Source organism: Ranitomeya variabilis, chromosome 1, assembly GCF_051348905.1.
Source record: "Ranitomeya variabilis isolate aRanVar5 chromosome 1, aRanVar5.hap1, whole genome shotgun sequence".
Lineage (NCBI taxonomy): Eukaryota > Metazoa > Chordata > Amphibia > Anura > Dendrobatidae > Ranitomeya > Ranitomeya variabilis.
The window spans coordinates 116,257,776-116,272,201 of record NC_135232.1 but is presented as its reverse complement, the minus strand read 5'-3'; the positions used below and the strand labels follow the sequence as shown (position 1 = coordinate 116,272,201).

The 14,426-nt window shown below is 46.2% G+C and overlaps 1 protein-coding gene across 1 annotated transcript in view; it reads left to right on the top strand.

Moving 5' to 3' along the window:
• NAIP (NLR family apoptosis inhibitory protein) overlaps positions 1–14,426 on the top strand; it is a 68,875-nt gene that overhangs the window by 39,994 nt on the left and 14,455 nt on the right. Inside the window, 2 exon segments of the mRNA XM_077280681.1 lie at positions 10,193–10,291; positions 10,294–10,329. Of these exon segments, the coding sequence (XP_077136796.1) occupies positions 10,193–10,291; positions 10,294–10,329 (135 nt within the window).

Below are 14,426 nucleotides of genomic sequence, written 5' to 3'. Positions count from 1 at the left end.
TTACACTAAAGGATAACACAATATATGATTACAGAGATTACTGATGTCATTTTATACTCCCCTTTTTCTGCACTGAAAATCTGTACCAGTTATAGTAGAAAGAGTTCTGAAATTCCCATTCACATATAGTAAAAAATAAATCTGTGCATAATTCAGAACATACCGATGGCCATATATAGGGTGAAAATTGTTACCCTTTGCAATGCATGTGAATTAGTGGGGCATTCACATGTGCTTTGTAAAGCACAGATATATCATACCTCCCAACTTTTGAAGATGGGAAAGAGGGACAAAGTTTGCGGCGCGCTTCGCGCGCCGCGGCAAATTTTAGGCCACGCCTCTGACCACACCCATTCATAATTAGTCACACCCATATCCACATCCCAACCACACCCATTTAGCACTGCCGATCACACTGTTTCATATACAATAATTATAAACAAAAAAATATGGCCACCCAGTGCCCCATACTGTATAATGGCCACACATGATGCTCCATACTGTACGATGACCACACATGACGCTCCATAATATATAATGACCACACATGACGCTCCATAATATATAATGAACACACATGACGCTCCATACTGTATAATGAACACACATGATGCTCCATACTGTATGACCGCACATGATGCTCCATAGTGTATAATGACCGCACATGATGCTCCATACTGTATGACCGCACATGATGCTCCATACTGTATAATGAACACACATGATGCTCCATACTGTATAATGACCGCACATGATGCTCCATACTGTATAATGACCCCACATGATGCTCCATACTGTATAATGGCCGCACATGATGCTCCATACTGTATAATGACCGCACATGATGCTCCATACTGTATAATGACCGCAAATGATGCTCCATACTGTATAATGACCGCACATGATGCTCCAGACTGTATAATGACCGCACATGATGCTCCAGACTGTATAATGACCCCACATGATGCTCCATACTGTATAATGACCGCACATGATGCTCCATACTGTATAATGACCGCACATGATGCTCCATACTGTATGACCGCAAATGATGCTCCATACTGTATAATGACCGCACATGATGCTCCAGACTGTATAATGACCGCACATGATGCTCCAGACTGTATAATGACCGCACATGATGCTCCAGACTGTATAATGACCGCACATGATGCTCCAGACTGTATAATGACCGCACATGATGCTCCAGACTGTATAATGACCGCACATGATGCTCCAGACTGTATAATGACCGCACATGATGCTCCATACTGTATAATGGCCGCACATGATGCTCCATACTGTATAATGGCCGCACATGATGCTCCATACTGTATAATGGCCGCACATGATGCTCCATACTGTATAATGGCCGCACATGATGCTCCATACTGTATAATGGCCGCACATGATGCTCCATACTGTATAATGGCCGCACATGATGCTCCATACTGTATAATGGCCGCACATGATGCTCCATACTGTATAATGGCCGCACATGATGCTCCATACTGTCTAATGACCGCACATGATGCTCCAGACTGTATAATGACCGCACATGATGCTCCAGACTGTATAATGACCGCACATGATGCTCCAGACTGTATAATGACCGCACATGATGCTCCATACTGTATAATGGCCGCACATGATGCTCCATACTGTATAATGGCCGCACATGATGCTCCATACTGTATAATGACCGCACATGATGCTCCATATTGTATAATGACCACACATGATGCTCCATACTGTATAATGACATACAGGCACGCAGCTCACACACAGGCACGCAGCTCACACGCACGCAGCTCACAAACACATGCAGCTTTGACACAAATGCATCACACACGCAGCCATCACACACACACGCAGCCATCACACACACACACGCAGCCATCACACACACACACGCAGCCATCACACACACACACACATGCAGCCATCACACACACACACACACACACGCAGACATCACACACACACGCAGCCATCACACACACACACACACACGCAGCCATCACACACACGCAGCCATCACACACACGCAGCCATCACACACACGCAGCCATCACACACACGCAGCCATCACACACACGCAGCCATCACACACACACGCAGCCATCACACACACACGCAGCCATCACACACACACGCAGCCATCACACACACACACGCAGCCATCACACACACACACGCAGCCATCACACACACACACGCAGCCATCACACACACACACGCAGCCATCACACACACGCAGCCATCACACACACGCAGCCATCACACACACACACGCAGCCATCACACACACACACGCAGCCATCACACACACACACGCAGCCATCACACACATCACACACACACAATCTCCTCTGTGATGCAGGGGCGGCTGATGTCCATGTGCAGCTCTCTGCTGAAGTCTTCAGTCTCCTGCTCACAGCTCTGCACTATCCCGGCACCTCCCCCGTCTCTCCTTCTCTGCCGGGATAGCAGCTAAGAGCAGAAGCCGGAGCTCCGTGCACACACAGCCAGAGGTAGTGAATCGCTGACCTTTCTTCTTGATTGCTGCAGGCTCTCTCCTTCAGTGTGGCAGCGCCGCACAGGGGGCGGGAGGGGGGGGGGTGTTGCGCGGGCGGTCAGGAGGCAGCTTTTATAAAAAAAAAAAAAAAACAGGCTCTCTCTACGTCCCGGAAGTGGGCGGGGCTTCACCGGCGGCCGCAAATTCGGGATTTTAAATGCCCGAAGCGGGACAGCGGGACCCCGGTGCCAAAGCGGGACTGTCCCGCTGAAATCGGGACGGTTGGGAGGTATGGATATATTAAAAGATAAGCTGTTGAACCTTGATAAGCAGAGAAGAATGATGCTCCAAGAAATGCTGCACACCTTTATTCTCCTTATTAGTGAAGGTTTTGGGGGTTGACTTTCCATAGGTTGTACATTTGTTGCTGACTAAGGATAGACTATCTATGTTTTCCTCCCAGAATCCCTTTTTAGTCAAGTTTACCATTCCCATCCTTTTATCAGCCTGTTAATTTACTGTTATTGTGAACAGTTAAACAAGTTGAAGATGAAATGATCTCTAAAAGGGCTAAAGTTAAAGATGACACGTTTCCTTTGTATTTTAGGCAATAAATATATATTGGGTCATTTTTTACATTTTAGAAATTATGAAAAGGAAAATGGGCCTATGCAAAAGTTTGGGCACCCTTGGAGATTTCTATGCTTCGATAACTTTGACCAAGGTTTCAGACCTTAATTAGCCTGTTGGGGTTATGGCTTGTTCACTTTCATCGTTATGAAAGGTCAGGTGATGCAAATTTCCCAGCTTTATATAAAAACGGTGGAGGCCTAGAAAGCAGGAGAAGGCTATAAGAAGACAGCAAAGCTTTTTCACGTTGCCCTCTCATCAGTTCAAAATATAATTAAGAAATGGTAGTTAACCGGAACAATGGAGGTCAAAATTTCAATGAGAGCTGCTTGTAGATTGCTAGAGAGCCAAATCAGAACTCCCACTTAACTGCAAAAGACCTTCAGGAAGATTTAGCAGACTCTGCAGTTTTGGTACATTATTTTACTGTTCAGAGTCACCTGCACAAATATGGCCTTCATCGGATGAAAACCTCTCCTGCGTCTTCACCATAAATTTCTGAGTCGGAAGTATGCAAAAGAACGTATAAACAAGCCTGTCATAAAAACATTAAAATCCATAACACAACTCCAGTGAAGGGGCATTCACTTCCTTCCTCTCTCACAAAAATCTTACAAGGAGAAAAGAGCTGGCAATCTAAGAGTCTCCTTGAATTAGAATTGCACAGTTGACATATGTGAAGAGAGGAAATTATGTATGTGAAGTGACAAAACAATTTCAGACTCCCTACATAGTACGGGTAATTAAACAGGAAAGATCTTTTTGGGGGTCCAGATAACAAAGACGTGTTTGCCTAGGAATAACATTCTGAATTGAAAGGATACGTTATACCTGCAGCCAGTTGGTTCAGTGCCAATGGGAAGCTATGAATATTGAGGTTTGTATAGATCCGATATTGATGGGACATACAATACAGACCAAAAGTTTGGACACACCTTCTCATTTAAAGATTTTTCTTTACTTACCTGCTTTTTTCTTGCCACATTACAAATTCGAAGAGTCTATTCAGTAGGACTATCAGCTGTGTATCCACCAGACTTCTGCTCAAAACAACTAATGGTCCCAACACCATTTATGAGGCAAGAAATCCCACTTATTAAACCTGACAGGGCACACCTGTGAAGTGAAAACCATTCCTGGCAGTAGCGTAGCTACCGGGGGGGCAGAGGGGGCCATCGCCCCGGGCTCCGCGCTCTGAGGGGGCCCACCCGGAGCTACGCTACTGTAACTGCATCGGCGCTCGCAGCGCGCCGATGCAGTTACATTCTGCGGCAGAGCAGGGAGAATCGATCCCCTGCTCTGCCGCTATGGGGCCCCTGAGCAGGCGGCAGGGGCCCGGTGCCAGCAGTGGGCCCCCCGCCTGTCATTGCACGGTGAGCTGTATCGGCATCTAGCCGATACAGCTCACCGCAGTGATGAGGGAAGGAGCGCTGCGCTGCGCTCCTCCCATCATCCCCCACACTGTCTGACAGCGGGCGCGATGACGTCACCACCCAGCGCCCGCTGTCAGATGAGCGGGAGCAGGGAGCGCCGCTGGAACAAGGAGGAAGAGAGGTGAGTATTTCTTTACTGTGTTTTATATGGGGGCTGCTTGATCTGCCGGGGGGGAGGGGTGGCTGCTTGATCTGCCTGGGGGGCTGCCTTATATACAGTATATGCCTATAGGGGGGAGTGCTGCCTTATTCTACAGGATCTGCCTATGGGGGGAGTGCTGCCTTATTCTACAGGATCTGCCTTTGGGGGGTGCTGCCTTATTCTACCGGATCTGCCTATGGGGGGTGCTGCCTTATACTACAGGGTCTGCCTATAGGGGTGCTGCCTTGTGCTATATTGAGGACTATCTGGCACATTATACTCTATGGAGGTTATCTATGGGGCCATCATACAGTGTGGGGATTACAGTGTTGGAGCCATCAAACAGTTTGAAGGCTACTAACGGGTCAGTATACTGTGTGGGTGGTACTATACCGTTAGGGGGCATTATACTGTGTATAGGTGAGCTGTACAGGGGGGAGACTCAGGACATTATTAAATGTAAAGTGGACACTTATTGTAATAGGGGAACTCAGGTTACTGTGACTATCAAAGGGGCACACAGAGGGCATTATTATTTTCTAGGGGGCAAAATGTGGGCTCTGTTTTCTACGGCACTTGCACCCGGCATTACTATATTATAGAGGGGTGCTTTAGATTTTAGAGGGTACAGAGAACCACAGAGTAGGTAATAATAGGGTCACATAGGGCAGCAGCGGCTCAGTATTGGGGTATCAGGTGCAGTAATAAGGACACATACGGCAGCAGCGGCTCAGTATTGGGGTATCAGGGGCAGTAATAGGGACACATACGGCAGCGGCTCAGTATTGGGGTATCAGGTGCAGGAATAGGGTCACATATGGCAGCAGCGGCTCCGTATTGGGGTATCAGGGGCAGTAATAGGGACAGATACAGCAGCAGAGGCTCAGTATTGGGGTATCAGGAGCAGTAATAAGGACACATACGGCAGCAGCGGCTCAGTATTGGGGTATCAGGAGCAGTAACAGGGACACATACGGCAGCAGCGGCTCAGTATTGGGGTATCAGGGGCAGTAATAGGGACACATACGGCAGCAGTGGCTCAGTATTGGGGTATCAGGAGCAGTAATAGGGACACATACGGCAGCAGCGGCTCAGTATTTGGGTATCAGGGGCAGTAATAGGGACACATACGGCAGCAGTGGCTCAGTATTGGGGTATCAGGAGCAGTAATAGGGACACATACGGCAGCAGCGGCTCAGTATTTGGGTATCAGGGGCAGTAATAGGGTCACGTACGGCAGCAGCGGCTCAGTATTGGGGTATCAGGGGCAGTAATAGGGACACATACAGCAGCAGCGGCTCAGTATTGGGATATCAGGGGCAGTAATAGGGACACATGCGGCAGCAGCGGCTCAGTATTGGGATATCAGGTGCAGTAATAGGGACACATACGGCAGCAGCGGCTCAGTGTTGGGGTATCAGGTGCAGTAATAGGGACACATACGGCAGCAGCAGCTCAGTATTGGGGTATCAGCAGGATGAGGAGTTTGTGCAGGTTGGGAATAGATGGTGATGGCTGGAATGTGAGAAGAGAAATGTGTCTTTGTTGTATTCCCTGCAGCTGAGTCCTTGCCGGAAGAAGTTGTCATGTCGGTCTGGGCCAGATGGAAAAGACGGGAAAAGTGACGATTCCATCATAAAGAACGTCAACGGTAAGTCACCATCTGTAACTGTGCTGTGATCTCTTATATGTTCTGAAGGGCTGGTATTTACCACTGACCATATGGCGGTAATATCCATGTTGGTCGTTATATAGAGATTTATCTTCAGTAACAGTGCGGTCATCTGCTGAGGTCTCCTCCACTATTAGGGCGCGTCATCGAGTTGTAATCAAGGTTACCTGGTTAGGGGCCCACTCAGAAGCTTCGCCCCCCCTGGACCAAAACCCTAGCTACGCCTCTGATTCCTGGTGAGTACCTCTTGAAGCTCATCAAGAGAATGCCAAGAGTGTGCAAAGCAGTCATCAAAGCAAAAGGTGGCTACTTTGAAGAACCTAGAATATAAGACATAATTTCAGTTGTTTCACACTTTTTTGTTAAGTATATAATTCTACACGTGTTAATTCATAGTTTTGATGCCTTCAGTGTGAATGTGCAATTTTCATAGTCATGAAAATACAGAACAATCTTTAAATGAGAAGGTGTGTCCAAACTTTTGGTCTGTACTGTATATATATATATATATATTAGGCAACTTAATAAAAACCAAATATATTCCCATCTCACTTGTTTATTTTCACCAGGTAAATCAATATAACGGCACAAAATTTAGAAATAAACATTTCTGACATGCAAAAACAAAATCCCAAAAATTAGTGACCAATATAGCCACCTTTCTTTATGATGACACTCAACAGCCTTCCATCCATAGATTCTTTCAGTTGCTTGATCTGTTTACGACCAACATTGCATGCAGCAGCCACCACAGCCTCCCAGACACTGTTCCTAGAGGTGGACTGTTTTCCCTCCCTGTAGATCTCACATTTTATGAGGGACCACAGGTTCTCTATGGGGTTCAGATCAGGTGAACAAGAGGGCCATGTCATTATTTTTTCTTCTTTGAGACCTTTACTGGCCAGCCACGCTGAGGAGTAGTTGGAGGCATGTGATAGAGCATTGTCCTGCATGAAAATCATGTTTTTCTTGAACGATATCGACTTCTTCCTGCTTGAAGAAGTTGTCTTCCAGAGACTGGCAGTAGGTCTGGGAGTTGAGTTTCACTCCATCCTCAACCCGAAAAGGTTCCACAAGTTCATCTTTGATGATACCAGCCCATACCAGTACCCCACCTCCACCTTGCTGGCGAATGAGTCGGAGTGGAGCTCTCTGCCCTTTACTGATCCAGCCTCTGGCCCATCAAGAGTCACTCTCATTTCATCAGTCCATAAAACCTTTGAAAAGTCAGTCTTAAAATATTTCTTGGCCCAGTCTTGACGTTTTATCTTATGTTTCTTGTTCAAAGGTGGTCCTTTTTCAACCTTCCTTACCTTGGCCATGTACCTGAGTATCGCACACCTTGTGCTTTTTGTTACTCCAGGAACGTTGCAGCTCTGAAATATGGCACAACTGGTGGCAAATGGCATCTTGGCAGCTTCACGCTTGATTTTCCTCAATTCTTGGGCAGTTATTTTGCGCCTTTTTTGCCAACACGCTTCTTGCGACCCTGTTGGATATTTGCCATGAAACGTTTGATTGCTCGGTGATCACGCTTCAAAAGTTTGGCAATTTCAAGACTGCTGCATCCCTCTGTAAGACATCTCACAATTTTGGACTTTTCAGAGCCCATCAAATCTCTCTTCTGACCCATTTTGCCAAAGGAAAGGAAGTTGCCTAATAATTAAGCATACCTTATATAGGGTTTTGTTGTCATTAGACAACAACCCTCCTCCTTACAGAGATGCACATCACCTGATTTACTTAAATGGTAGTTGGCTCTCAAGCCTGAACAGCTTGGAGTAGGACAACATGTATAAAAAGTATCATGTAATCAAAATACAACTTGCCTAATAATTCTGCACACAGTGTAATGCAATGAATACACAGGATTCGGCCGGCCGGGCGCGACCAATTAGCGAAGCGTGTTTCAAATCCCACGCCAATTCGCGGCCAGACTGTGGCTGTCGCTGATTGGTCGCGCCCGGCGCAACCAATCAGTGAAGCCAAGGCCAGCTCCAGGTTTTTGAGGGCCCTGGGCGAAAGATTCTCACAGCCCACGTAGCATATAACACAGCCCACGTAGTATATAACACAGCCCACGTAGTATATAGCACAGCCACGTAGTATATAGCACAGCCACATAGTATATAGCACAGCCCACGCAGTATATAGCACAGCCCACGCAGTATATAATACAGCCCATATAGTATATAGCACAGCCCACACAGTATATATCACAGCCCATGCAGTATATAACACAGCCCACGTTGTATACAGCACAGCCCACGTAGTATATAACACAGCCCATGTAGTATATAACACAGCCCACGTAGTATATAACACAGCCCACGTAGTATATAACACAGCCCATGTAGTATATAACACAGCCCACGTAGTATATAACACAGCCCATGTAGTATATAACACAGCCCACTCAGTATATAACACAGCCACGTAGTATATTGCACAGCCACGTAGTATATAGCACAGCCCACGTAGTATATAGCACAGCAACGTAGTATATAACACAGCCCACGCAGTATATAACACAGCCCACGTAGTATATAACACAGCCCACGTAGTATATAGCAATGTGGGCACCATATTCCTGTTATAAAAAGAATTAAAATAAAAAATAGTTATATACTCACCTTCCGGCAGCCCCCGGATCCAGCCCAGGCCTTTAGCGATGCTCCTTGCGACGCCCCGTTCCCAGTAATGCCTTGTGGCAATAACCCGTGATGATGTAGCTATGTCATCTGGGGTCATTGCCGCAATGCATTCTTGGGACTAGAGCGTCGCGAGGAGCGAGAAAGGCGGACGCCGGAAGGTGAAAATATAATGATTTTTTTTTTTAATTCTTATTTTTAACATTGTTTTTACTATTGATGATGCATAGGCAGCATCAATAGTAAAAAGTTGGTCACACTTACATGGTTAGTGGCAGTGTTAACGGACTGCGTTACACCGCGTTATGCCACAGTGTAACGCAGTCCGTTTAACGGACTGCTAAAACTATATGTGGGCGCTGACTGAAGGGGCATATGGAGGGGCAATGACTGGAGGGAAGTAGAGAGGGGCCAATTCGCGGCCGGACTGTGCCTGTCAATGAATGGTCATGGCCGGCTGGGCACGACCAATCAGCGACGCGGGATTTCCGTGACAGACAAACAGACGGAAGTGGACCTTAGACGATTACCGTTTATATATAGATATATTTGTTCTGCATAAAATGCTAAGGAAATGTGTCATCTTTAACTTTAGACCTTGTAGAGATCATTTAAAGGGAATCTGTCACCCCAAAATTTACCTATAAGCCTATAAGCTAAGGCCACAAGCATCGGGGGCTTTTCTACAGCATTCTATACTGCAGTGTGCAGGCACCGGACCTCTCTGACCTTTCCCGGCACCTGCGCACTGCAGTACTTTACTCTGCCCTTGTCAGGGCAGATAAAGTACGCCTGCGCAGGAGCCGTGGCAGGAAGCAAAGAAGAGGACGTCATCGTATGAAGATGGGAGGTGCTGGACCCGGACTGCGACGCCCATCAGACCGCAGCCGGACCGCCCCTGGGTGAGTATAATGTAACTTGTTTTTCTTATCTTTCAGGTTACATCGGGGGCTTTTCTACAGCATTACAGAATGCTGTAGATAAGCCCCTGATGCCAGTGGCCTTAGCTTATAGGCGAAGTTTGGGATTGCAGATTCCCTTTAATCTTCAACTTGCTTGACTATGCACAATAATATTAATTTTGACCAGTGATGCCCAAATGATACTTTAATTTGACGTTTTTCTATTGGGTTCATTTTCATGCAGCTAAAGGTTTAGCATATCTGGAGCAGCTGGAAGAATTTACTTTTTCAGGTGGCCATCGTGTTAGAGAAACTATAGCATACTTCATGGAGGCACTTCAGCATATCAGTTATTGACTGACAGCAGCCTGCTGGAGCTAGGTAAGAAACATGTGATCCTAAAGGAAAGGTATTTTCTTGGCATTATATTTAGTTACAGAAATAGTGCAATAACAATTAGAGATACAGTGCCTTGAAACAGTATTCATACCCCGTGAACTTTCTTCCACATGCCATGTAGGAGGCACAGCTAGCATGTGGAAGAAGGTGCTCTGGTCAGATGAGACCAAACTAGAATTTTGGGGGCTAAATGCAAAATGCTATTTGTGGTGGAAAACTAACACTGCACATCACCCTGAAAAAAATACTTCTGTCAAACATGGTGGTGGCAGAATTATGCAGTGGGGAGGCTTTACCTCAGCAGGAACAGGGAAGCTGCCCAAAGCTGATGGGAAGTTGGATGGAACTAAATACAGGGAAATCCTGGAAGAAAATCTGTCAAACATTCTGCCAGAGCTACAATAGAATGGTTTAGATAACAGGATATTCACGTGTATGAATGGCCCAGTCACAGTCCAGACCTAAATCCCATTGAGAATCTGTGGCAAGACTTGTGCTGTTCGCAGACGCCTCCATCCAATCTCACGAAGCTACAGCTAGTTTGCAAAGAAGAATGGGCAAAAAGGTCAGCCTCTAGATGTGCAAAGCTGGTCTAGACATACCCCAAAAGACTTGCAGCAGTAATTGCAGTGAAAGGTAGTCTTACAAATTATTGACTCGGGGAGATTAATTCAAATACACATCACAATATTCAGAACTATATTTTTAAAATATTTAGAAAACCATGTATCATTACCTTCACAAATGCTTGCTACTTTGTGTTGGTATAACACATAAAATCCTAATAAAATACATTTATGATGGTGGGTGTAGCATGAAAAATGTGAAAACATTTATGGGGTATGAATACTTTTTTCAAGGCACTGTACATACAGTGCCTTGCGATAAGTATTCGGCTCCCTGGAACTTTTCAACCTTTTCTCACATATCATTCTTCAAACATAAAGATACCAAATGTAAATTTTTGGTGAAGAATCAACAACAAGTGTAACACAATTGTGAAGTTGAACGAAATTTATTGGTTATTTTAAATTTTTGTGGAAATTCAATAACTGAAAAGTGGGGCATGCAATATTATTCGGCCCCTTTACTTTCAGTGCAGCAAACTCACTCCAGAAGTTCATTGTGGATCTCTGAATGATCCAATGTTGTCCTAAATGCCTAATGATGATAAATATAATCCACCTGCGTGTAATCGTCTCCGTATAAATGCAATGTAGGTCCATGATACTGTTGTGAAGAAGTTTAAAGCCGGATTTGGATACAAAATGATTTCCAAAACTTTAAACGTCCCAAGGAGCACTGTGCAAGCGATCACATTGAAATGGAAGGATTATCATACCACTGCAAATCTACCAAGACCCGACTGTCCCTCTAAACTTTCATCTCAAACAAGGAGAAGACTGATCAGAGATGCAGCCAAGAGACCCATGATCACTCTGGATGAACTGCAGAGATCTACAGCTAAGGTGGTACAGTCTGTCCATAGGACAACAATCAGTCGTACACTGCACACATCTGGCCTTTATGGAAGAGTGGCAAGAAGAAAGCCATTTCTCAAAGATATCCATAAAAAGTGTCGTTTAACCCCTTAAGCCCCGAGGGTGGTTTGCACGTTAATGACCGAGCCAATTTTTACAATTCTGACCACTGTCCCTTTATGAGGTTATAACTCTGGAACGCTTTAACGGATCTTGGCGATTCTGACATTGGTTTCTCGTGACATATTGTACTTCATGTTAGTGGTAAAATTTATTTGATATAACTTTGCGTTTATTTGTGAAAAAAACGGAAATTTGGCGAAAATTTAGAAAATTTTGCAATTTTCCAACTTTGAATTTTTATGCCCTTAAATCACAGAGATATGTCACGCAAAATACTTAATAAGTAACATTTCCCACATGTCTACTTTACATCAGCACAATTTTGAAACCAAAATTTTTTTTGTTAGGGAGTTATAAGGGTTAAAAGTTGACCAGAAATTTCGCATTTTTACAACACCATTTTTTTTTAGGGACCACATCTCATTTGAAGTCATTTTGAGGGGTCTATATGATAGAAAATAACCAAGTGTGACACCATTCTAAAAACTGCACCCCTCAAGGTGCTCAAAACCACATTCAAGAAGTTTATTAACCCTTCAGATGTTTCACAGGAATTTTTGGAATGTTTAAATAAAAATGAACATTTAACTTTTTTTCACACAAAATTTATTTCAGCTCCAATTTGTTTTATTTTACCAAGGGTAACAGGAGAAAATGGACACCAAAAGTTGTTGTACAATTTGTCCTGAGTATGCTGATACCCAATATGTGGGGGTAAACCACTGTTTGGGCGCATGGCAGAGCTTGGAAGGAAAGGAGCGCCATTTTACGTTTCAATGCAAAATTGACTGGAATTGAGATGGGACGCCATGTTGCGTTTGGAGAGCCCCTGATGTGCCTAAACATTGAACGTGCAGCGCCCCAGAGTCCTGGTCGTTGCAGTAATGTCGCTCTGCCACTAAGGAGAGTGATGTTACGTCTGATTGCACTAAAGGAGTTCGTCTGACCAGGTAACACTCACACTACACTTCACACTCCGGCCACCAGGGGGAGTGGTTCTATCTAGTAGGCCACTCCTCACACTTGGTAAAACTGGGGGGTTGGACAGGAAGACGGAGAGAAGTAACTGGGAAGAGCTAGAGAGAGGACCTGTCAGGGAAGGGATCCTGACAGATTCCTAAGAAAGGACAAAGAGTGAGAAAACGGGAATACAGCAAGGAGACGATAGGACCAGAAGGAGTCGTGCTGTAAGATATAAGCAACATCCTTCTGAGGCGCAAACAGTCGGTGGCCGGAACGCCGAGAAAGTAAGAGACTTTAAGCATTACTTCAAACCACGGCAGGAGAGCCAATTATAGGTTGGCTGTCTCACTCGAATCACCTAAGCAGACAACGGAGGCAGCTGTGGGAGAGGGGCGACTCTAGAGTCCCGGAAGAACTCCAGGCCTACCCCGTCATACGGGTGCGTCCTAACCGTATCATCTGGGGGACGGAGAGAACGAACATCAGAGACAGACAGAACAAGTTGTGAGGACTATCCTGGGTGCTCAGCAGGGAAGGACTACAGCACACAGGCGCTAGAAGGTAGACACTGATTCCCACCTGCAAAGGGAACTCCGGATGTGCCATTGGACCGGCCGGTCTCAGCCAGCCCTGTTAACAGTGCTCTGGATTGGGTACCTCCAAACCTTCAGTAAAAAGGTAAAGAGACTGCATCCCTGTGTCCTCGTTATTGATTGAGTCTTGCACCACACACCGAACTGTTGCTCCTTTATTGGACACCCCCCCTAGCAGGGTCACGGGCCGGGGTCTAGCCACTGTGACATCGACAGAGCCAGCAGAGACCCGGTACGGAGTACGCTGTGGTCCTGCGGCTGTGGGGGCGCTCCAACTTGGCGTCACGAACAGGATTTACTTAAGCCCGAGGATCGGGTCATGTGTGCCTTGGAACTGTGATTGGAAAGTGCTTTATTGAAAAGACTGTGTATTGCCGCTTGCCACCACAAATTCGCCATTGCTGCGCCGAGGGGAGGAGCCATAGCTTCGTGGGCGGAGCCGGACGAAATGAGCGCGGAGCGAGAAGGCGCGGTGAAGTGCCGACTCCGGAAAAGGAACCCTGACCCCGGAAGGTTAGCAAAGGGGGGAAAAAGAACGGCCATGTCGAGTCCCGGAGAAGCGGAGGCGGTGGCCGCAGCCGAGGAGGCACTTCCAGATCCCGCAGTGGCCGCAGCCGCGGGTCCGGTATCCCCGCCAGAAGCCGCGGGGCTTGCCGCTCCCATCGGCCAGCCGGACATTGCTGCAGCTACAACAGCCATAATGCCCTTTTCCATGCCGTACCTACCAGGATCCGCCTGGCTCCCGCGATACTCAGGAGAATCCCATACGTTCACTGACTTTAAAGAAGGGATCTGCAGCCTGCTTGAGTTCTACCCTCTGACAGAGCCTCAGAAGGTCCATATGATAACCGGACAACTCTTTGGTGCGGCTTTGAGAGAAGTGAAGTCCTGGCCCGCCGCGGATAAGAAAACTGCACAG